The 24,613-nt window shown below is 60.6% G+C and overlaps 1 protein-coding gene across 1 annotated transcript; it reads right to left on the bottom strand.

Moving 5' to 3' along the window:
* Nucleotides 1-3,193: 3,193 nt before the first annotated feature.
* LOC125443243 (fibulin-7-like) lies at nucleotides 3,194-17,180 on the bottom strand. The gene is made up of 9 exons (XM_048515225.1): nucleotides 17,047-17,180; nucleotides 15,144-15,261; nucleotides 14,084-14,240; nucleotides 13,030-13,200; nucleotides 12,585-12,710; nucleotides 9,049-9,171; nucleotides 7,454-7,591; nucleotides 7,063-7,201; nucleotides 3,194-5,450 (listed from the first exon to the last, which is right to left on the bottom strand). The coding sequence occupies exons 2-9, from the start codon at nucleotides 15,207-15,209 to the stop codon at nucleotides 5,090-5,092; spliced, it is 1,281 nt and encodes a 426-aa protein (XP_048371182.1). The 5' UTR covers nucleotides 15,210-15,261; nucleotides 17,047-17,180; the 3' UTR covers nucleotides 3,194-5,089.
* Nucleotides 17,181-24,613: the final 7,433 nt, after the last annotated feature.

Below are 24,613 nucleotides of genomic sequence, written 5' to 3' on the forward strand. Positions count from 1 at the left end.
CCACTTCCCACGCCAGCACCAGCCTCTCCTGCAGCTACTGGGAAGAGATTTAAATGCTCTGTTGGCCACACGGTACAATCCTCACAAGATGCTAGCACTTCTGGGGATGCTTGTTTGAAAGAAAGCAGCCAGCTGTGGTGCTTACATGTAAAACGGATTTGACACGGGCTCCCTTTCAAATGAGACTTTTCTTTTCCCTCTTGTGTGTCACGAAGCGGGGCCACATTGGAAAAGAGTACATTTGAATCAGCTCTGAGATCAGCGAGTCGTTTGCTGAAAACAGCTTGGCCCCGGTTGGGAGCCTGTCGGTTACTTCCACCTCTTCCCGTCACCTGTCCAACACCGTTCACTTATTTGTGGTGGGGCAGGGGAGAGAATCCTTTAAAACGGCCCCCAGACATTCCTCCGTACCCTTCTCTTTCCTCTGTGCATTTCCTCTTTTAAAAAAAAAGCATTTTCCTACTGCTGGCCTTTCAAATAGAACATGTCTATTTGACCTCCCGTCGTCCCTATACAATAAAGAGATGGGGAGGGGAATACCTGCAAATTACCTGCAAGTTTTTGGGAAGGGGGGAATCAGGATTCAACCACTGCCCTTGTGGCCACTAGCGCCATTCCTTTCCTGTCAACAGAGGCAGGACTTTCAAAATAAGCCCCACTTCTTGAATCATGGCCAGAGGCTGCGTTTGGATATATGCCAGGCATATCCCCCCGGACTGCAAAGCAGCCTGTGAAACTCTCTGGCTTTTGCCCAGCCAAATGCATTGGACGTGATTGAGTCATGCCTGGTTAAAGGCTTCTTTCGTGGTTTCCCCTTTTCTGGCTTTGATGCTTCTGAGGGATATCCCAACTGAGTCGGCCAGGTGACGTTATTCCCCGAGAGAGCTGAAGGCAGTTGGTGTGCTATGAAAGCCCTCAGTCCAATTAGTGCTGAAAGGGTGTGTGTGTGTGTGTGTGTTTTGAGGAATATGAAGACCTTTTGAACCTCTTGGACCAAAGACAACAGGGTGGAAGAAATGGGTGTACAGGTGGAGAAGTGAATCCCTTCTCAGCTCCTTCGTGGTTCTCTTGGGCAATAGTTTTCATCTCCAGCCTGACACCGGGACTAATTCTGAACCCAGTTGTCCTTGCACCAAAGGAGCAAGCTTCACAGGGGAAATTTGCAGCAGGTCCCAGAGCTGAGGGGCTGGATTCTGGCTCCTTGCTATAAGGCTGCTGGCTACCTGGCAGTGCCCGCAGGTTGTTGTTCTCTTCCCAAGCACACCCAGCTCAGCAGAGTCTGGTCTCAGCTATATGATCTTGCAAGTTCTGAGTTAGATCTAGTGATGGATCAGCAGAATGTTCTTCTGGTTGTGGATCTATCATGTTCCCAGCCCTGCTCCAACCCTACCCCGGGCAGTGCCATCTGACTGTAAGAACATTGATTTCTGAGGTCCTGGGACCCAGGTCGACTAATAGCCGTGGGGATTGGTTGTCTGCAGTGTACAGAAAGAAAGAGACTAAGCCGCCCTTCTGACCTCTGCCCTTTGCCCTTTCCCAGAGACCCTTCCCCAACGGCACTTCCTTCCTTCCCATCCTCCCCTCCCAGAATCAGCCCTCCGCGGGCCAGTCCTTTTCTATTTCCCGAGTCTCAGATGCACTTTAAACGGGCTGGCTCAGTTTGGTGTTGAACGCCAGCCCTCCAGGATGATCTGTTCCTTCCAGGAATCAACTCTCGAACTGGCAGAGGGATTTGTTTTTTTATTATTATTATCATCATCCTCATTGTTCAATCAAAAGCTCTTGCCAACCTCTCTGCTGCGGGGCAGGCAGCAGAGATCGAAAGTGGAGCGAAACACCTCCTTACCTTCGGCGTGCCTTATGTTCGAGGATGCTGGGAGGCCGGGCCCCGGCTCAGCTCCGTCCCGTTCCATGTACTTGATTCCTCCGCATCCTCCGCTGGGTTCTTCCCTTCCTGAGTCTTGGGAGGGGGGAAGCACAAAATGACTGTTGCCCCGACTGCACCTTTTGCAGAACATACTCCAGTTTGGACTGTGGAAAGAGGCTGGTTCAGAGGTGCTGGCCCGGCTTTTCGGGCTGAAGCTAGCCCCAAGGATCATCCCTCCAGTGCGCACAAAAGGGACACTGGATTCCTATCCAGTCAATGCTCTTAGTTTCAGTAGGAAGCCATCATACAGCACTTCCTTGACTCTCTTCTGTTCCATGTTGGTTTCCAATGCTACCTGGTATATTTATCAATAAAGGGCCATTTTAACTATTGTCACTGCGGTGTCCTTGGGCATGTGTGGGAAAGACTGGCTGAGGTCTAGCTCTGGTATCCTGCTCCGGCTGACCCTGCAGGTCACAAGATCCAGAGCACTAGCCAAGCCTCTCTCAAGTTCCGTAGAGTAACTCCCAGCCCCAACTTGGTCGCTTCAATATAGCGAGACTGACAGGAGGAGAGATCCTTAGAAAATCTGGGTGTTGTAGCATCAGGACCGATCCACTAGCTGCAAAGTTTGAAGCGTAGGAATATCTCAACGATGCGATAGCAAAAAGTGCCCAAACAGGCACATTGAATTGTACCTCTCTAGTCTGCATTGGTTAGACCTCACCTGGAATATTGTGTACAGTTCTGGGCACCACAGTTCAAGAAGGATATTGACAAGCTGGACTGGGTCCAAGGGAGGGTAACCAAAATGATAAAAGGTCTGGAATCCATGCCCTACGAGGAGAGACCTGGGGAGCTGAGTATGTTTAGTTTGGTGAAGAGGAGGTTAAGAAGCGACACGATAGCCCTGTTTAGGATGTCATAGTCTTCCTCTTTTTCATTTTATCCTCACAACCTATGACAGAGGTCTGGCCAAGCACGAGTGACTGGATCAAGGCAAGTTTCCAAGGGATCCCAGCAAGCTTCCAAGGGACTTGAACCAAAGTCTCCCTCATCCTAGTCCAAGACCCTTAATTGCTACACCACACTGACGCTGGGGACGGCAGCATTTTCCCACTTGTGGGTGCACAAGGTGCACTTGTGGCTGAGAAGAAGGGCTCCCACCCCTTTGAGCTCCCGTTTGTCCTGGGCTGCAGGGCAAGCCTGGGCTTTAAAGGAGAATGGACACAGGCCACCCTAGAGGCGAAGGGAGGGGAAATGATGCCCGGGGCAACACTTGCTCCGGGTACCCCCGAGCCCCACTTACCTTAGTCAGCAGTGGTCCCAGGCAGCCTGGTGGGGCCTGGCTGAAAAGCATTCAGTGGCGGCCCCGCCAAGCTGCTCCTTCATGCAACATGTTAGTCAAAAAGTCACTTAAAGAGAAACAACTGGTACAGCGAAGATTATTATTTTAAATAATATTTTCCATTTCCTACAGCTTGTATCATTCTATATCGTGTATCGTTGCAAAGCCTAATGGCATGCAACCGGCGTATCCCCTTACTGCTGTCGAAAATAAGTTCTTCCTGCATTTGTATCCTATTTTCTCTGCCCAGAAAACAATAGAATAATCCAGTTCTTCCGAACTTATCCCTGCAAGGAAGAGGAAAGAGAGAGGCATCCGCTCCAGATGTCAGACAGGTGCCCTCCTTATATTCCATGGGTGCACCATGGCTTGAAGCCAGCTCCCAACTTCCTGAATTGCCTTCCAGTGTTCTGCAGGCTGTTTACTTGAAGTGTTAGACACGGTCAGGGGAACAACCAGGAATGCAGATCTTTGTAACGTTGAGAAGCTCAGTCAGGCCTGCATCTTGCAAAGATGGCAGGTCCAGTACTGGTGTTTATACATCTCTCCCTCCCAACCTGCCTTTCTTACATCACAAACATTTATGAGCTGGTGCCTTTGGTATTTATTAGATTAGGCCATTTTTCAGCGGTGGATGGGGAATGAACCAGGAATGACCTCTCCTGCTATCTACCCCGTTCGCTAGATATATTTAGTCACCTCACCTTTCCTCTTGGCTCAAAGTGTTCAATTGGTTTCCAATCACCATGCTGTGCTATTTTAAAGTGGGAGGAAATGTATCTGATGGAGGAAAGGAAGGAAGGTGGCTTCCCTTTTTAAAAGGAGTTATTTGCGGGCAGTGGGGCACTCAAAATATACAAGCAGTTTGGGGTGAGGTAACCGAAAGCTGTATGCAATCTAAGAAGTGTATCCCAGAATCCTTTGCAATGTCGCCAAGGGTGCCGGGTCACCTATACCTGCAGGCAGTCCCAGCATTGTGTTCTCCCTCTCACCTTCCACAACACTGCAAGGGATCCTGTGCTAACACCTCTCTGGTCACGCAGCAGCTTATAACAGTAAAAGGTCTAGAGCAGGGGTGTCCAACTGTGGCGCTTCAGATATTCATGGACTACATTTCCCATCAGCCACTTGCTGACATGGCCAATTGGCCATGCCAGCAAGGGCTGATGGGAATTGTAGTCCATGAACATCTGAAGCGCCACAGTTGGACACCTCTGGTCTAGAAGCAGACTTGGGCCTACCCTATAGACACATATACCTGCTTCCCTCACTGATGAGCAGCTCTGGATGGGGTGCACATGAGGCCACCATGCTGCCTGGCTTCAAGACAAGCCAGTTGTAAATATGTTGAGCTTTGAATTCAAAATACTTTTGCTCAAACTATCAACATTTCTGCTCCATGCTTGGGAAGTTCTGCTCAGCAGCGGGGAAAATTTAGAAGGAACATTGATAGCAACTTCCTTGCAGCTCTGAAGATGCCTCAGTACTGCTTCTTGCATTCCACCCTCCATTTTCCCCCCCAATCTGCTCGTGTTTGAACATAGAAGCAGGCTTTCTGGGCAAGAGCAGTGCTCCCAGAATTGCCTTACCCTTGCCAGCTGTAATGCCAGCTGCTACATCAGTGTGTTATCAGTTCTTCCCTTAAGAGGATGGCATCTGCCAGGGGGAGAAGGAGCAGTACTGTACTGGCTTCCCACCACAAAGGTCATTGAGTTATGGGTCATCCACATGGGTCTGTTCATTTTGCAATCCCTCTCGCAGTAGCGTCTTGGCGTAGTTTGGGAGTCTCTCGCCTGGAGCCAAGTCCTTGCAAGTTCTGCCCATTCAGCTGTCCCTGTTTTCCCCGTCCCCACAGTATTCTGTAGGTGTGGGGCTCAGAATTCATACTGTGCAACAAAGATGGTGATTTTGAAGATGTGCTTCCCCAGCGGCATCTTCCGGGCAAATTCACTCATTTCCAGCTCTGCCTCCAATGTCGTCGGCCCCACGGCTGGTCTGGTGAGCACCAGCTCTCCTGCCTGGCGGTCTGCACGCTGCACGACCAGCATCCCTTGGCCGTTGCCCCCCAAGATGGCAAAGCGCAGGCTGTCCCCGACGAAGCGGCTGGTGGACATCTTGAACAGCACCCGGGGCACCGTGCGGTTGGACTGGAGAGGCAAGTAGTGGAACGAGATGGAGTTGGCGGCTCTCTGGCAGGCCTTGCTGTCCATGGGGCACGGGCTCCGCTCACACTGCCTGCAAGGAGGCAAAAAGGAAGCATCCCATCAGGGCGGGTCTGAAGGGCCCGTGGCTCAACGGCGGAGCATCTGCTTGGCGTGCAGAAGGTCCCAAGTTCAATTCCTGGAACCTCCAGTGGGCAATGTAGTGGTTAAGAGCAGCAGTGGCATGGTGGTTAAGAGCAGGTGCATTCTAATCTGGAGGAACCGGGTTTGATTTCCCACTCTGCCGCCTGAGCTGTGGAGGCTTATTTGGGGAATTCAGATTAGCCTGTGCATTCCCAACACATGCCAGCTGGGTGACCTTGGGCTAGTCCCAGCTCTACAGAGCTCTCTCAGCCCCACCTACCTCACAGGATGTTTGTTGTGAGGGGGGAAGGGCAAGGAGATTGTCAGCCCCTTTGAGTCTCCTACAGGACAGAAAGGGGGGGGGATTAAATCCAAACTCTTCTTCTCCTTCTTCAACGTGAAAGACCTCTACCTGAGACCCTGGATTGCTGCTGCCAGTCAGAGCAGACAATACTGAGCATGATAGACAGATGGTCTGATTCAGCGTAAAGCAGCTTCACGTGTGTTCATGTGAAGTATTTGGCCACCCCAAGTTGACACTTTGAAACTTAAGAAGTATGCCCCCACCAGAGGTGGAATGCTCACGGGGACATGTGGGGTCACATGACCCAGGCGTATGCCAGCTGGTCATGTGGGGGTGGAGAATCGCCCCACACACCCCTCCCCTCGGCCCTGCCCTGCCAGGCTGCTCTTTCAGTTTGTGGAGTTTCCTGAGCCGCTGCCAGACGCCCCTCAGCCTGCCAGGCTGAAGGGGCAGTGGGGCAGGGCTGAGGGGCACCTGGTGGTGGCCCAGCCAGGTGGGTGGGTGGTGCCCGGAGCAGGTTTTGCTTCAGGTGCCATTTCCCCTCCTACGCCTCTGCCTTTGCAGCCCCTATGTTATTGCAAAAAATTGGTGGGCTACAGCACACAGATCAAATCTGTCTTATTATACCGAGACAGATGATTGTCCACCAGTCCTGGCAGATGGCTGGCAACAAACAATCATGGGAAAAGCAGGTTTTCCAAGCTCTGCTGTCAGTGCTTTCAAGGAGTAATTGGACAACTCATTCAGTTCCCTGCCCCAAGGATGAAATGAAGCAACAGGTTCGGTTGGTTTTAAAAGGGCATGAAACAGATTCTTGGAGGATAAGTCTGTCAATAGCGTTACAATGAGTGAATGGAATCCCCATGTTTCAAGGCAGTCTACCTCTAAATGGTAGTGCTGAGAGATGACAATCGCGGGAATTTTAACTCCTTCTATTCCCTGCTTGTAAGTGTTTCAGGGCACCTAGTTGACATTGTGTGAAAAAGGATGCCAGGTTTAAGAGTTGCCTGGATGGAGTTATATTTTAGGTTGGCTGGGAAGTCTTGGAAGTAACCCTAACCCAGGGGTCTGCAACCTGCGGCTACGTGGACTACAAATCCCATCAGCCCCTGCCAGCATGGCCAATTGGGATTTGTAGTCCATAAACATCTGGAGAGCCGCAGGTTGCAGACCCTTGCCCTAACCAGTCCTATAGAGCGCTGGGCAAGAAATGCTTTCATGGACCATATCTTAATGGAAGGCTGATGTTTGCACTTACGCAGCCGAGGTTTTGACGTAGCTGGTGTTGAGCTGGGCCTTGGGGCACTCGGGTCGCACGCACCGGAACCCTCCGAAAACGTTGATGCACGTCTGTCCCCGGCTACAATTGTGCTGATTCTCAGCACACTCGTCCACATCTGGTGAAGAAAAGAGGGAGAATTCCTATTGCTAAGTGGAGTCCCAGGTTTGACAATCTGTCTCCCCTGCCCCACAATCCCTGAAGATGGGCATGATGGACCACCCTTCACTGAGGAATTGGCATACTGCAAACACACAATTCGGTCACAAGTAGTGAGAAAACACTCCCCGCCCCCCGCCCTATGCAACACTTTCCCAATCACCAACCTCTCCCACTAATCCCATCCCCACCACTGTCAATAAATACGCACCACTGCATGTGCTCTTGTCAGCCTGGAGCCGGTAGCCATCTGGGCAAGTGCATCGGTAAGAGCCGGGCACGTTCACGCATTCATGGAGGCAGATGCGGGTGGGGCGGCTGGACTGGAAGAGCTGACACTCGTCCACATCTGGAGGGGGAAAGGGAGTTGCCAAGCAGGTGCCAGATGCAGAGGGGGCTCTTACGCCTGGGGTACTTGTGCTCCTCTGGGAGGGGGTGTCTTCTCCGTGGGCCTTCCTTGACCCCTACACCACACTGGCTCTTTGTGTGAGAGCCAGGAACTATTAGGAACCTTTAATATGGTCATGTAGTGACATTGAATGACTGAACCAATTGGGCTTATTTAGCTGATTATATTGGAAAGTGTGCATTGTATATGTTTTTGAGCACTTCATTTGTATTATTTATTAAATGAATGTACACTTTGCAGTGGTATGTAGGTGGAGGGAATATAGAATTTTGTGTGGGTTTACATTCACAATTAAAATTGCCAATAGCAGTACAAGTGTGCAGCATTTCTCTGTTAACGTTCTTTTCCTGTTCATATATTCTTTTCTTTATTCTTTATTAACCTTTAATAGGCATAAAGCTGTTCATATATTATATTCCGGTGCACACTAGATCCTTTTTATACTCTCTGTGTGAGAACCAGGAACAGAGCTGTGTGCATTATAAAAATGTAGGTTTCTGGTCCTATGTCCACCAACATTCTGTGATCCACATAAAGTATTTAAATTGAGCACATTTGCCCAAATCATTTTATTTTGCATTTCCCCTCATCCCAGATTTTCCATCCTTTATCCTAGTTTGTTCACTATGCAAAGGGCCAAGAAATTCTGCAAGACGTTGAAGCCCCACCTCCCAGCTATGATCCACATTGGAGCATTTGATTTGTTTGTGGCCCTAACATGTAGAAATTTGCCAGTTCTTTTTATTTTATTTTTCACTAAAAGCTGAACTTTTTGGAAAGCCCAATTCTGTGTCCAAACATGAGTTTTCTGCATCTTGCGGAATCAATGCTTGCACACTGTGTTGCTCTTCTACCAGTGCTGCAAGGATCCGTACAGATAATTCTAGGGCAGGGGTCGGCAACCTTTACCACCCAAAGAGCCATTTGGACCCGTTTTCCATGACCATGAAGATCTACTGAGCCGGAGAGGCGGCTCCACACGGAGCCGCCTCCGGTTTGGCCCCTCCACTCACCTTTCCTTACAGCGCTGCTCTGGAGAGCTGGAGGGACACACCCATGCTACCATCCAACCTCCAGGCCACGCAGAGCCGCAGTATAAGGCTGAAAGAGCCGCATGCAGCGCTGGAGCCGCAGGTTGCAGACCCCTGTTCTAGGGCAAAATGTCCTCCAGGGTCATCTCAAACCAGGATCTGTTTGCTGTGACTTTCTCTCCAAAGGTAGAGATTTTAGGGTACAGGTTCTTGCCTGCAAGCACCTGAGTCACACTGCTCTCGTTCTCTTTGTCCTGGCAGATGTCCCACCTCAGACCTGACGCTGGCTCTGACTCCAAATCTGGGGAGTGCAGAACACCAGAATGACACCTGGGGACCTCTCAATTCACACCCTCCTTCCCTTACCTTGGCAAATGCTTCCTGCCTGCATTTGGAAACCTGCGTCACAGCGGCACTGGCGCGAGCCCATCAGGTTGTCAGCACAGCGGGGCTGGCGGCTAAAGGATGAGTTGCTCAGCGTTACCCAATCTGCTGGCAAAAGGCAACCATAAGTTCATCCATCAAGGTTGTGGTGAAATGACCCTTCATCCCCTCAGTAAATAATATCTTCCTTTTGGTGCTCATGTTTCTAGTTTTATCCTCTGGTTATGGTCAGCATAGAAGGGCAACAAGGATGATTGAGGGACTGGAGCACCTTCCCTATGAGGAGAGGCTGCAGTGTTTGGGACTCTTTAGTTTGGAGAGGAGACGGCTGAGGGGGGATATGATTGAAGTCTATAAAATTATGCACGGGGTAGAAAATGTTGACAGAGATAAATTTCTCTCTCTCACAATACTAGAACCAGGGGGCATTCATTGAAAATGCTGGGGGGAAGAATTAGGACTAATAAAAGGAAACACTTCTTCACGCAACGTGTGATTGGTGTTTGGAATATGCTGCCACAGGAGGTGGTGATGGCCACTAACCTGGATAGCTTTAAAAAGGGCTTGGACAGATTTATGGAGGAGAAGTTGATCTATGGCTACCAATCTTGATCCTCTTTGATCTGAGATTGCAAATGCCTTAACAGACCAGGTGAGCGGGAGCAACAGCTGCAGAAGGCCTTTGCTTTCACATCCTGCATGTGAGCTCCCAAAGGCACCTGGTGGGCCACTGCGAGTAGCAGAGAGCTGGACTAGATGGACTCTGGTCTGATCCAGCTGGCTTGTTCTTATGTTGTTATGTTCTTAATTGCATCTCCAAGCAAGACCACCTGTCATAAAGTCTGCTATTACAGGCTAAGATTGCTTCCCCATGGAGAAGATTCTCTGGTTTGCATTCATAAGAACATAAGAAGAGCCCTGCTGGATCAAGCCGGTGGTCCAGCATCCTCATTCCCAGAGGGCCAACAAACTGACCATAGAGGTCTAAACCTCTCCCTGCTGTAGCCTGGCATTCCTGGGTTTACTGCATCTGGGCACAGAGGTTCCATAGAGTCACTGGGCTAGTTCCCATTGAAGCGGACCTCTCTTCTATCAGTCTCTCTCATCCTTTTTAAAGTCACCGGTGCTTGTGGCTATTGCTTCCTCCACAGGCAGTGACTTCCACAATTGCTCACTGAGTGAATAAAAGGATTTCCTTTTGTCTGCTCGGAATCTACTACCTATCTGTTACATTCACTTGGGGCCCGAGGGAAGAGGCAGAAAAGCTCCCTCGGTGCACTTTTCTCCACCTCATGCATAATTCTATAAACCAAAGCTTCACTTAAGCATCCTTTTTGTAGACTGAAAATGCTCAGGCACTCAAGCCGTTCCTCATAGGAAAGATGCTCCAGCCTCCTAATCATCTTGGCTGCTCTACTCCATTCTTTTTTCAGCTCTGTAATATTTGTCTTGAGATTCAGCAGCCACAACTGCACACAAATGAAGCTGCAACAGAGCCTAATGCAAAGGCATTACGATATTTTCAATCCCTTTCATAAGAATTCTGAGGATGAAATTCTCCTCTTTTTTTATCATGGCCACACAATGGGCTGACATTTCATTGGCCCTTTCTACTTGAACTTCAAGATCTCTTTCAATCTGACATACTTTGTTCAGGGCCCAGCAGGATATATTTACAAATAAGATTTTTGTTTATTTGTTCCCACCAGGGCCTATAAAACTGCTGCCTCTGGGCTGATAGTCACCAGTGGGAGACTTATATTTCGAGGCATCAGTGATGTTTCTTCCAGTAGAACCCAGAAATGATGTCATTACATCACACTAGTATTCAGCCAGAACTCTATGGTTTAACACAGAGATTGGGACGAATGCTAGAGCATTGCTGGATGCAACAATGTCCCTTCAAGGTCATGCCAGAAATGACATCATCCCATGTCTGTCCCACCATTTCCTTCACTTCCACTATTAGGAAGAAGGAAAGAAGAAGGTCAAAAGCTACTCTTGTGAAGGAGGAGGGCTTTTGGACTCTGTGGAAGACGAGACAAGGCCGATGCTTGGGCACAAATTAAAGTAATCAAAGGAATTCTTTCAATCCCAGGGAGAGTGCTGCCCAGTTAATGTCATGGCTCGATTCCATTTTCCCATGTTCTTCAGAAGTTGTAATCTGAAAATCTGTTCCTTGTGATCATTTTTAATTGTGGAGTTAGTCACTAAGTCAACTTAATTTTTTTATAGAAACTATAATGCTGATTGATTATTTGGGTCAATTCTGCTGACCTGCAAGTACAAACACCTGCTTGTCTAGTGACCAGAGTTTGTTTGTTTTTAAGGTAGAGAGTGAATGAATCCCTCCCCGGCTGTTTTTTAAGAGCAGTGACGATTCCAGGAAGTAGATCTTTGGCCCAGAGTGAATTGGGGAAAAGATGTCAAGCAGATGGTCTCTTTGGAGATGTTCAAGTGATGAACAGAGCAGTGATATCACTAGAACATCTCTGATTTTCATCTGACCTCTAGTGGTAATTGTAGATATGTACACATAGTTTGGTGAGGGAACTGAGACTGAGGAAAAGGAAAATCATCCCCATGGGGTCTAGTAAGTAAAGATTGCAACCTATCTGAAATTTCTCTCATCGGGTATAACAGGGAGTGTGTAGCCTTTCCTAGGGGCAGGAGGGGAGAGGCAGGGGTGAGAATCTTGGATTGATTCTTAAGGCTCCATCCCTTAATAAGCCTTGTTCACCCAAGCCAGTGTTTCCAGAGACTAAATGTTTATTTATATCCAATGAGGACCACAAGCAGAGAGAAGCTTATGGAATGGGACTGTCCTATCGCCACATCCCATTGTAACCTATTGTGCCCCTGAGACTCCCCTTCCCTTGATTTCAGGGAACCCCTATAAACAGCACTGAGTAGTGATCAATGGGATGAAATAGTAGAAGTCATCCCCAGCAGCAGAAAACAGATAAGCTGTTGTACCCATGATCACCAGAGTGCTTATTAAGAGTCCCGTGAGCTGAAGTAAGTAGAATATAGGCAAATGGGACTGCTCCATCTATTGGGTGACAAGGACATTTCTTCTTGAACTAAACTCAGTTGCTTCTGATCCAGCTCTCCTGTTGGTCTTCTCTGGGTCCGCCATTTTGTTTATGTTTTATTGGGCACTAGAAAGCTGACTGTATTGTCCAACTATCACTGAATTTAATGGAGGACTTGAGGGAGAAGAAACAAAGCACTCAGGTACATCTTCTACTCCCTAAGTGAGAGTCACCCTGTCAGTTCTGAACTCTGTTGCCTGTAGGGAAATTCTGGAGGAGGAGGAGACATATGTCAGAGACTCACTCAGAGAAAGCAACCCCTCCAACTGCCTTTATCTATTTGGAGTTTGGTTCTGTTTCTCTCATTTCCTTCACAGCTAATTCCTCGCTTCCCATCTCAGTTCATAGGGGAAATTGGCCACTAAGAAGCTCAGTGTGAGATGAGCCATCCTGAAGCATCAGCCACAGGTGCTTAAGACTTACGGGAATAAACTGGAGCTTGGCAGGTGGCACCTGACCAGCCGCTGGGACACAAGCAGCTATAGCGGTGCGTGCCATCCACACAGGTCCCACCATTGGCGCAGGGATTGCTGGCACAATAATTGATGCCTGTGTTGGGAAGGGAAGTGGGGAGTCTCATCAGAAATGAGGACCAATCATTTTTGGATCCCAAATTTGGCCCCTTAAGGAGACCTCTCCCTCCCCATGCTGCAATTTGGATAGTAACTATTCCCTGTCCAACATCCTTCTGTTACTTCCAGCTAGCCAGGAAGTTTGAGGTTCCCCTTTCAAATATCTTTGCTGGGTGGTTCTTTCAGACTTGCCTTCCATGCCAGTAGGAATGGAGGCGGTTAGGTGGATTGCTGTGCCTTAGCACATCATGAACCTTACAGCATCCCCCCCAAACAGGCCATCATCAGGCACATACTTTTGCAAAAAGGTTGGTGTCCACTCCATGTGCCATTATCCAGGCATGTCCGTGTCTCAGATCCCACGAGGAGGAAGCCGGGGTCACACAGGAAGTGCACATCATGACCCACAAGTGTTTTCCTGCCCAGCCTTCGGCCATTTGGGGGCACTGGCAGCAGAGTACAGCTGTCTGTGATGTAAGAACAACAAGGATGGGTGAGGAAGACAGAAAGGCTTTCTCTTGGATTCCAGTATCCCTCTCATATACAAACATGAAGTTGCTTTATCAGATGTTACCTTTGATAGTATATGTGATGTTCTATATGCAAGTATTTTGGGCCAGAAGCAATGTGTCTTGCATTGCCTCCATGATTAATTTGGAATGGTAACCATTTATTAAACCAGATTTTATAGAGAATCCATACATCCACTATGTTCTTCTGGGATCTTTTCCCAGAGCTGATTGGTGGCATTTTCTAAAAACAAAGTTCAGCAGTCAAGTCAGCCTATCCAATCTGGATTGGCAAAATGCTGAGGTCTTCCTCTTTTTTTAAATTGTGGTAAACTGTTTCAGATAAAGGATGTTCCAGTTAGCTATCATAGTTGTAACTAGTTCTTAAAGAATTTATCTCCTTATCTGACCTAGCATTAGCCCACATGCGACAAGGTCTGGTGTGGTATAGTGGCAGCGTTAAACTTTGCTTAATAGCTTAGCCTAACCTAATTTCTGGAAGCAAGATTTGAATCCAGTACCACCTTAAAGACCAACACGATTTCCAGGGCACAAGCTTTTGAGGATCAAAAGTTATGTCAGATAAGTTGCTACTGGACTGGACTCTTGCCCTTCTACTGCAGGCCAACATGAATACCAGCTGGAAACTACCTTGCAGGGCTGCTGTGAGAATGAAAAAGGAGGAAGGCCTATGCATGCCAACCTGAACTTCTTAGAATGCAAAAGTTTTTTAAAAATCTGTACACCCTCCCAGGACAACCTGACTTGCTCTGTTCCTGGGTCCCCCCTTCACACCAGTCAGAGTTTGCTGTGGGTACCCTCTGGCCACCAGCCCTCTTACCATTGTGCTTGGCCACCTGCTTCTGGATGTTGCCTTGCAGAATGGTCAATTGTTTCTTGAGGTTGCGCATGTTCTGCATCTGGGCAGCCTCGTGGGAGGACAGCAGCTTCTGCATCTGCCTGATGGTGTTGGCCACTTGCTGCTTGCTCAGGCAGCCCTGGAGGAAACAAATCCCAGATGGAGGAGGAGGAGAGGAGGAGGAGGAGGAGGAGTTTGGATTTATATCCTCTCTTTCTCTCCTGTAAGGAGACTCAAAGGGGCTTACAATCTCCTTTCCCTTCCCCCCCCCCCCAACAAACATCCCATGAGGTAGGTGGGGCTGAGAAAACTCCAAAGAATTGTGACTAGTCCAAGTTCACCCAGCTGGCAAGTGTTGGAGTGTGCAAGCTCTGCAGATAAGCCTCCTCAGCTCAAGTGGCAGAGTGGGGAATCAAACCTCGTTCTCCAGATTAGAGTGCACCTGCTCTTAACCACTACACCATACTGGCTAAGTGACAGCCCACAGCCAAACGACTTGCAAAGATTGAAGGCAGAACTAGCAGGATTTTGAACTGCCTTCTCTGGGCCGTAGTGTTATCTGTGTTGTGCCACGGCACCACCATTGCAGATGGCAGGAGGAAGGTGCTACAGCCTGACCCAGTAGAGGTCAGATAAAAGGCTAAAAGGGACATCTCAGGTCCTGGTAGAGACCTAACTGGGCACCAGACTGCCTGTTCTTCTGATTGGAGATGGGACTTCTTAATTAATGCCAATATCATTTAACTTCATGCAAAAATGAATGGCAAAAGGATGTTGATTGTGCTGAGATTTGGCAGCTGTGCAAACCCCAACTCCAAATTAGAAGCAAATGCTGCTTTTGAGTTTCTAAATATCTATCTATCTACATATATTTACAAATCGTGCCATTCGCATGCTACTGGAAACGTGTGTGTTTTGGGAGGCACACGTTTGTAATTGCCAGACTTAGGACAACCTTGTAATGCCTGTTTACTATTCATGTTGTAAGCTGGAGGCAAGGCTGAGACGTTGACTCTTGTTCAACCCACCTCCCCAATCTTACCTGAGTGCTGCTCCAGGGCAGGTGTAGGATGCTCACAGCCACCAGGGCCAGTACTTTGGGGAGCATTTTGTGTTCAGGGAGATGGAAATTGGTTTCTTTGTCCAGCTTTTTCCGGCAGCTTTGCTCAGGAAAGAGGAAAAAAAATATAGAGACAATATGCAGCAAGAGAGCAGGTGGAGAACTACAACTATCTTCAGGCAACCGAGATCAGTTCCACTAAAAAATATGACTGATTTGGAGGGTGGACTCCATTGCATTATACTCCGCTTTCCCAAGACTCCACCCCAAAATCTCTAGGCATAAGGGACAAGCTTATTGAAATAATCCCTAAAAATAATCCCTCCCTGAAAGCTAGCATCCCCCACTTCCCACGGTATATCTACCCTGGGGGTTGCCAACCTTTTCTTTAATAAAAGCTACTTCTGTGTAATTTATTGTATTTTTAAATATATATGTATGTAATGCCCTCCTTTCTGTGATGTCCAAGGCAGCTTACAAAATCTAAACATACACAAAATAAAAGAGTAATTAAACATCTGAATTAAAAAGTTAAAACTAAAACGACGTCTTTTCCAGCTGCTGGAGTAAATTTCTGCTAAAATGTCCTGAACTAATCCCCCTTCTGCCTCAGCATATTATCAAGTTTTGTTCTGTCCCAGAAACAGAACATGAACTAGGAAAAGCTCCAGAAATGAAGCTATCGGTGCCCTGTAGAACAGGAGCAAAATCCTACCAAATAAAACCCTAGAGCAGATCCTTGCCTGATCTTTTCCTGAGTCTTTTAAGGGATGCCCAATCTTTTCTGTGGTTCATGGGTGCTGCTGGAAACCTCTGCTTTGCACTCTATACATAGAGTGTTGCCAACTGATCAAGCAATGAGCTGCCACACTGTGCTCCTGCACCTTAGCAGCTGAGATCAGAGAGTGAGATTTCTCGTGGCTGGAGATGGGAACGGTCAATCACCCGTTTTTGTCAAAAGCTCAAGCCATGCTATAACAGCATAGGGGGAGCAGTGACTTGACAAGTTGGCAACCCTGCTGTCAATTTCAATGAATCGGTGTTTCATAACCAGTTCAACAGCATGGGGCTCTGAGAATTCTCCCTGCCCCCTCCCCGACTGACAGTTCCCACATTCAGGGGTATATCTACAGGAAATGGCACTTGGGGCAAACACTGAAATTGTGCCTGCCCAAACATCCCAGCTTTGCAAAGTGGGGGGGGGGGGGCAGCAGGGATCCTGGGAAGATGGGGAGGGGTCTCCCCAACTCCACAGGCACCCCTCCTCTATTTGCAAAGCTGGATCCTAAGTTAAAGACAATTACAGGTTTTACAGCAGTCGTTGGCTGCAGTAGAGGTGGCGGGGACGGGGAACAGTAGCCAGCGCCCCCCAGGTAAGAGCCCTGCCCTGCCCTACCCACATTATGCCCCATCCACATTTTCCAGGGATGAGAAATAACTGTCGAAGGTGTAGCCCAGAAAAAGGGCCAGAGAAAACCGCCTTCTTTTGTGGAATGAAACTAGAGTTCCAGTAACAAACCTAAAAACCAATAATATTTACATCCGAGCTCACTTTGGGCTCTGGCACCCCCCATCTCCTTAGCTCTGCCTTGGAAACCTTCCAGAGGCCATTCACATTTCTATCTGGCTTGTGTTTGAGATGGGATGGATGGAAGATTCTGTGGTCCCACCAGCTACCCTGGAGGCTGGGCTCACCCCCCTCCTCTTTGCATAGAGATACTCTCACCCTGCTTTGGATCTCAATACAGGCTGGGACACCTGGAAGCAGGCAGGCAGGCAGGGCGAGGGATGCTGCCTTTTCTTGCCGGGAGGATACCTGCCATCCCCTTCCCTCCTGGCTCCTGGCATTGGAGCGCAACCCAAAAGAGAATCAGAGGGCACAGACCTGGTTGGCGAAGGGCTCCTCTGGGCCACCACGAATGGAAGGCGGTGGTGGGGCAGTGGCTCGCCTGACCCAGCACTCTCTGCCAGGGGGAAAGGGCAGGCTTGAGAGGCAGCTGTGTCTCCCTCGCTCGCGGTCCCTTCCCCTCCCCCGTCTGACTCACTTGCTGGGATTTTTATCCTTCCAGAATGTGAGTGTTTGTTGTTTTTCCCCCTGGCTGAGGCGGAGCGAGAGCGGTGCGGCCAGTGGCAGGAAACGTTTGCCTTGGCACAAGCGCCGAGGGCATGCTGCAGGCTTTCCCCTGGCCTGGTTTCTTCTCCAGCTGCATGCAAAAGCCCTTTCAGGGACTAGCGCCACATGCCAGGCAGACGCCAGGACAGGCCTCTCTGCGAGATGCACTGACAGCACAGGGGGGACTGCTTTTCTCTGGGACCTCCTCATTCATACGTCCCACGTGAATTCACGAACCTTTGTTATATCAAAGCAGATCATTGGCCTGTCAAGGTCTGTATTGTCTGCTCTGACCGGCAGCAGCTCCCCAAGTTCTGAGGCAGAGATCTACTACCTGATCCTTTTAACTGGAGATGTCGGGGATAGAACCTGGGACCTTCTGCAAGCAAAGCAGAGACTGTGCCACTGAGCCATGGTCCCTTACTTAAGATACTGAGTCAGATATCAGCTCCTGACCACTCTGCCTACTGTGGCCAGAAGAGACTCTCTAGTCCAGGGTCTCAGACAGCAGCTGACTGCATCCTCTCTAACCAGATCCTTGTAAACGGAGATGCTGGGGATCAAACCTGGAGCCTTCTGCATGCAGGTGCTCTTACACTGAGCCCCCCTGAAGGGATAGCACTTAAGCATTCTGGTTAGCACAAGCTCAGACTATGGTGGAGAACCCTATCATGCAGATCGCCATTTCACACAATTGGCAGAGGCAAACCCGGCTTTCCCATGGTGCAAACGCTCAACAGAAAGCTGCAGCTGCTTAGGATTTGCCTGGAGCGTTTGCCTACGGAACACACAGACATGTGTTTGCAGTTGTTTTTGCTATATCTGCATCACCTAAAGCGTAGGTGTCAAACTCGTGGCCCTCCAGATGTTATGGACTACAGTTCCCATCCCCCCCCCCCCCCACCCCCCCCCCCCCCCACCCCCCCCCCCCCCCACCCCCCCCCCCCCCCACCCCCCCCCCCCCCCACCCCCCCCCCCCCCCACCCCCCCCCCCCCCCACCCCCCCCCCCCCCCACCCCCCCCCCCCCCCACCCCCCCCCCCCCCCACCCCCCCCCCCCCCCACCCCCCCCCCCCCCCACCCCCCCCCCCCCCCACCCCCCCCCCCCCCCACCCCCCCCCCCCCCCACCCCCCCCCCCCCCCACCCCCCCCCCCCCCCACCCCCCCCCCCCCCCACCCCCCCCCCCCCCCACCCCCCCCCCCCCCCACCCCCCCCCCCCCCCACCCCCCCCCCCCCCCACCCCCCCCCCCCCCCACCCCCCCCCCCCCCCACCCCCCCCCCCCCCCACCCCCCCCCCCCCCCACCCCCCCCCCCCCCCACCCCCCCCCCCCCCCACCCCCCCCCCCCCCCACCCCCCCCCCCCCCCACCCCCCCCCCCCCCCACCCCCCCCCCCCCCCACCCCCCCCCCCCCCCACCCCCCCCCCCCCCCACCCCCCCCCCCCCCCACCCCCCCCCCCCCCCACCCCCCCCCCCCCCCACCCCCCCCCCCCCCCACCCCCCCCCCCCCCCACCCCCCCCCCCCCCCACCCCCCCCCCCCCCCACCCCCCCCCCCCCCCACCCCCCCCCCCCCCCACCCCCCCCCCCCCCCACCCCCCCCCCCCCCCACCCCCCCCCCCCCCCACCCCCCCCCCCCCCCACCCCCCCCCCCCCCCACCCCCCCCCCCCCCCACCCCCCCCCCCCCCCACCCCCCCCCCCCCCCACCCCCCCCCCCCCCCACCCCCCCCCCCCCCCACCCCCCCCCCCCCCCACCCCCCCCCCCCCCCACCCCCCCCCCCCCCCACCCCCCCCCCCCCCCACCCCCCCCCCCCCCCACCCCCCCCCCCCCCCACCCCCCCCCCCCCCCACCCCCCCCCCCCCCCACCCCCCCCCCCCCCCACCCCCCCCCCCCCCCACCCCCCCCCCCCCCCACCCCCCCCCCCCCCCACCCCCCCCCCCCCCCACCCCCCCCCCCCCCCACCCCCCCCCCCCCCCACCCCCCCCCCCCCCCACCCCCCCCCCCCCCCACCCCCCCCCCCCCCCACCCCCCCCCCCCCCCACCCCCCCCCCCCCCCACCCCCCCCCCCCCCCACCCCCCCCCCCCCCCACCCCCCCCCCCCCCCACCCCCCCCCCCCCCCACCCCCCCCCCCCCCCACCCCCCCCCCCCCCCACCCCCCCCCCCCCCCACCCCCCCCCCCCCCCACCCCCCCCCCCCCCCACCCCCCCCCCCCCCCACCCCCCCCCCCCCCCACCCCCCCCCCCCCCCACCCCCCCCCCCCCCCACCCCCCCCCCCCCCCACCCCCCCCCCCCCCCACCCCCCCCCCCCCCCACCCCCCCCCCCCCCCACCCCCCCCCCCCCCCACCCCCCCCCCCCCCCACCCCCCCCCCCCCCCACCCCCCCCCCCCCCCACCCCCCCCCCCCCCCACCCCCCCCCCCCCCCACCCCCCCCCCCCCCCACCCCCCCCCCCCCCCACCCCCCCCCCCCCCCACCCCCCCCCCCCCCCACCCCCCCCCCCCCCCACCCCCCCCCCCCCCCACCCCCCCCCCCCCCCACCCCCCCCCCCCCCCACCCCCCCCCCCCCCCACCCCCCCCCCCCCCCACCCCCCCCCCCCCCCACCCCCCCCCCCCCCCACCCCCCCCCCCCCCCACCCCCCCCCCCCCCCACCCCCCCCCCCCCCCACCCCCCCCCCCCCCCACCCCCCCCCCCCCCCACCCCCCCCCCCCCCCACCCCCCCCCCCCCCCACCCCCCCCCCCCCCCACCCCCCCCCCCCCCCACCCCCCCCCCCCCCCACCCCCCCCCCCCCCCACCCCCCCCCCCCCCCACCCCCCCCCCCCCCCACCCCCCCCCCCCCCCACCCCCCCCCCCCCCCACCCCCCCCCCCCCCCACCCCCCCCCCCCCCCACCCCCCCCCCCCCCCACCCCCCCCCCCCCCCACCCCCCCCCCCCCCCACCCCCCCCCCCCCCCACCCCCCCCCCCCCCCACCCCCCCCCCCCCCCACCCCCCCCCCCCCCCACCCCCCCCCCCCCCCACCCCCCCCCCCCCCCACCCCCCCCCCCCCCCACCCCCCCCCCCCCCCACCCCCCCCCCCCCCCACCCCCCCCCCCCCCCACCCCCCCCCCCCCCCACCCCCCCCCCCCCCCACCCCCCCCCCCCCCCACCCCCCCCCCCCCCCACCCCCCCCCCCCCCCACCCCCCCCCCCCCCCACCCCCCCCCCCCCCCACCCCCCCCCCCCCCCACCCCCCCCCCCCCCCACCCCCCCCCCCCCCCACCCCCCCCCCCCCCCACCCCCCCCCCCCCCCACCCCCCCCCCCCCCCACCCCCCCCCCCCCCCACCCCCCCCCCCCCCCACCCCCCCCCCCCCCCACCCCCCCCCCCCCCCACCCCCCCCCCCCCCCACCCCCCCCCCCCCCCACCCCCCCCCCCCCCCACCCCCCCCCCCCCCCACCCCCCCCCCCCCCCACCCCCCCCCCCCCCCACCCCCCCCCCCCCCCACCCCCCCCCCCCCCCACCCCCCCCCCCCCCCACCCCCCCCCCCCCCCACCCCCCCCCCCCCCCACCCCCCCCCCCCCCCACCCCCCCCCCCCCCCACCCCCCCCCCCCCCCACCCCCCCCCCCCCCCACCCCCCCCCCCCCCCACCCCCCCCCCCCCCCACCCCCCCCCCCCCCCACCCCCCCCCCCCCCCACCCCCCCCCCCCCCCACCCCCCCCCCCCCCCACCCCCCCCCCCCCCCACCCCCCCCCCCCCCCACCCCCCCCCCCCCCCACCCCCCCCCCCCCCCACCCCCCCCCCCCCCCACCCCCCCCCCCCCCCACCCCCCCCCCCCCCCACCCCCCCCCCCCCCCACCCCCCCCCCCCCCCACCCCCCCCCCCCCCCACCCCCCCCCCCCCCCACCCCCCCCCCCCCCCACCCCCCCCCCCCCCCACCCCCCCCCCCCCCCACCCCCCCCCCCCCCCACCCCCCCCCCCCCCCACCCCCCCCCCCCCCCACCCCCCCCCCCCCCCACCCCCCCCCCCCCCCACCCCCCCCCCCCCCCACCCCCCCCCCCCCCCACCCCCCCCCCCCCCCACCCCCCCCCCCCCCCACCCCCCCCCCCCCCCACCCCCCCCCCCCCCCACCCCCCCCCCCCCCCACCCCCCCCCCCCCCCACCCCCCCCCCCCCCCACCCCCCCCCCCCCCCACCCCCCCCCCCCCCCACCCCCCCCCCCCCCCACCCCCCCCCCCCCCCACCCCCCCCCCCCCCCACCCCCCCCCCCCCCCACCCCCCCCCCCCCCCACCCCCCCCCCCCCCCACCCCCCCCCCCCCCCACCCCCCCCCCCCCCCACCCCCCCCCCCCCCCACCCCCCCCCCCCCCCACCCCCCCCCCCCCCCACCCCCCCCCCCCCCCACCCCCCCCCCCCCCCACCCCCCCCCCCCCCCACCCCCCCCCCCCCCCACCCCCCCCCCCCCCCACCCCCCCCCCCCCCCACCCCCCCCCCCCCCCACCCCCCCCCCCCCCCACCCCCCCCCCCCCCCACCCCCCCCCCCCCCCACCCCCCCCCCCCCCCACCCCCCCCCCCCCCCACCCCCCCCCCCCCCCACCCCCCCCCCCCCCCACCCCCCCCCCCCCCCACCCCCCCCCCCCCCCACCCCCCCCCCCCCCCACCCCCCCCCCCCCCCACCCCCCCCCCCCCCCACCCCCCCCCCCCCCCACCCCCCCCCCCCCCCACCCCCCCCCCCCCCCACCCCCCCCCCCCCCCACCCCCCCCCCCCCCCACCCCCCCCCCCCCCCACCCCCCCCCCCCCCCACCCCCCCCCCCCCCCACCCCCCCCCCCCCCCACCCCCCCCCCCCCCCACCCCCCCCCCCCCCCACCCCCCCCCCCCCCCACCCCCCCCCCCCCCCACCCCCCCCCCCCCCCACCCCCCCCCCCCCCCACCCCCCCCCCCCCCCACCCCCCCCCCCCCCCACCCCCCCCCCCCCCCACCCCCCCCCCCCCCCACCCCCCCCCCCCCCCACCCCCCCCCCCCCCCACCCCCCCCCCCCCCCACCCCCCCCCCCCCCCACCCCCCCCCCCCCCCACCCCCCCCCCCCCCCACCCCCCCCCCCCCCCACCCCCCCCCCCCCCCACCCCCCCCCCCCCCCACCCCCCCCCCCCCCCACCCCCCCCCCCCCCCACCCCCCCCCCCCCCCACCCCCCCCCCCCCCCACCCCCCCCCCCCCCCACCCCCCCCCCCCCCCACCCCCCCCCCCCCCCACCCCCCCCCCCCCCCACCCCCCCCCCCCCCCACCCCCCCCCCCCCCCACCCCCCCCCCCCCCCACCCCCCCCCCCCCCCACCCCCCCCCCCCCCCACCCCCCCCCCCCCCCACCCCCCCCCCCCCCCACCCCCCCCCCCCCCCACCCCCCCCCCCCCCCACCCCCCCCCCCCCCCACCCCCCCCCCCCCCCACCCCCCCCCCCCCCCACCCCCCCCCCCCCCCACCCCCCCCCCCCCCCACCCCCCCCCCCCCCCACCCCCCCCCCCCCCCACCCCCCCCCCCCCCCACCCCCCCCCCCCCCCACCCCCCCCCCCCCCCACCCCCCCCCCCCCCCACCCCCCCCCCCCCCCACCCCCCCCCCCCCCCACCCCCCCCCCCCCCCACCCCCCCCCCCCCCCACCCCCCCCCCCCCCCACCCCCCCCCCCCCCCACCCCCCCCCCCCCCCACCCCCCCCCCCCCCCACCCCCCCCCCCCCCCACCCCCCCCCCCCCCCACCCCCCCCCCCCCCCACCCCCCCCCCCCCCCACCCCCCCCCCCCCCCACCCCCCCCCCCCCCCACCCCCCCCCCCCCCCACCCCCCCCCCCCCCCACCCCCCCCCCCCCCCACCCCCCCCCCCCCCCACCCCCCCCCCCCCCCACCCCCCCCCCCCCCCACCCCCCCCCCCCCCCACCCCCCCCCCCCCCCACCCCCCCCCCCCCCCACCCCCCCCCCCCCCCACCCCCCCCCCCCCCCACCCCCCCCCCCCCCCACCCCCCCCCCCCCCCACCCCCCCCCCCCCCCACCCCCCCCCCCCCCCACCCCCCCCCCCCCCCACCCCCCCCCCCCCCCACCCCCCCCCCCCCCCACCCCCCCCCCCCCCCACCCCCCCCCCCCCCCACCCCCCCCCCCCCCCACCCCCCCCCCCCCCCACCCCCCCCCCCCCCCACCCCCCCCCCCCCCCACCCCCCCCCCCCCCCACCCCCCCCCCCCCCCACCCCCCCCCCCCCCCACCCCCCCCCCCCCCCACCCCCCCCCCCCCCCACCCCCCCCCCCCCCCACCCCCCCCCCCCCCCACCCCCCCCCCCCCCCACCCCCCCCCCCCCCCACCCCCCCCCCCCCCCACCCCCCCCCCCCCCCACCCCCCCCCCCCCCCACCCCCCCCCCCCCCCACCCCCCCCCCCCCCCACCCCCCCCCCCCCCCACCCCCCCCCCCCCCCACCCCCCCCCCCCCCCACCCCCCCCCCCCCCCACCCCCCCCCCCCCCCACCCCCCCCCCCCCCCACCCCCCCCCCCCCCCACCCCCCCCCCCCCCCACCCCCCCCCCCCCCCACCCCCCCCCCCCCCCACCCCCCCCCCCCCCCACCCCCCCCCCCCCCCACCCCCCCCCCCCCCCACCCCCCCCCCCCCCCACCCCCCCCCCCCCCCACCCCCCCCCCCCCCCACCCCCCCCCCCCCCCACCCCCCCCCCCCCCCACCCCCCCCCCCCCCCACCCCCCCCCCCCCCCACCCCCCCCCCCCCCCACCCCCCCCCCCCCCCACCCCCCCCCCCCCCCACCCCCCCCCCCCCCCACCCCCCCCCCCCCCCACCCCCCCCCCCCCCCACCCCCCCCCCCCCCCACCCCCCCCCCCCCCCACCCCCCCCCCCCCCCACCCCCCCCCCCCCCCACCCCCCCCCCCCCCCACCCCCCCCCCCCCCCACCCCCCCCCCCCCCCACCCCCCCCCCCCCCCACCCCCCCCCCCCCCCACCCCCCCCCCCCCCCACCCCCCCCCCCCCCCACCCCCCCCCCCCCCCACCCCCCCCCCCCCCCACCCCCCCCCCCCCCCACCCCCCCCCCCCCCCACCCCCCCCCCCCCCCACCCCCCCCCCCCCCCACCCCCCCCCCCCCCCACCCCCCCCCCCCCCCACCCCCCCCCCCCCCCACCCCCCCCCCCCCCCACCCCCCCCCCCCCCCACCCCCCCCCCCCCCCACCCCCCCCCCCCCCCACCCCCCCCCCCCCCCACCCCCCCCCCCCCCCACCCCCCCCCCCCCCCACCCCCCCCCCCCCCCACCCCCCCCCCCCCCCACCCCCCCCCCCCCCCACCCCCCCCCCCCCCCACCCCCCCCCCCCCCCACCCCCCCCCCCCCCCACCCC

This window comes from Sphaerodactylus townsendi, linkage group LG14 (assembly GCF_021028975.2).
Source record: "Sphaerodactylus townsendi isolate TG3544 linkage group LG14, MPM_Stown_v2.3, whole genome shotgun sequence".
Classification (NCBI taxonomy): Eukaryota; Metazoa; Chordata; class Lepidosauria; order Squamata; family Sphaerodactylidae; genus Sphaerodactylus; species Sphaerodactylus townsendi.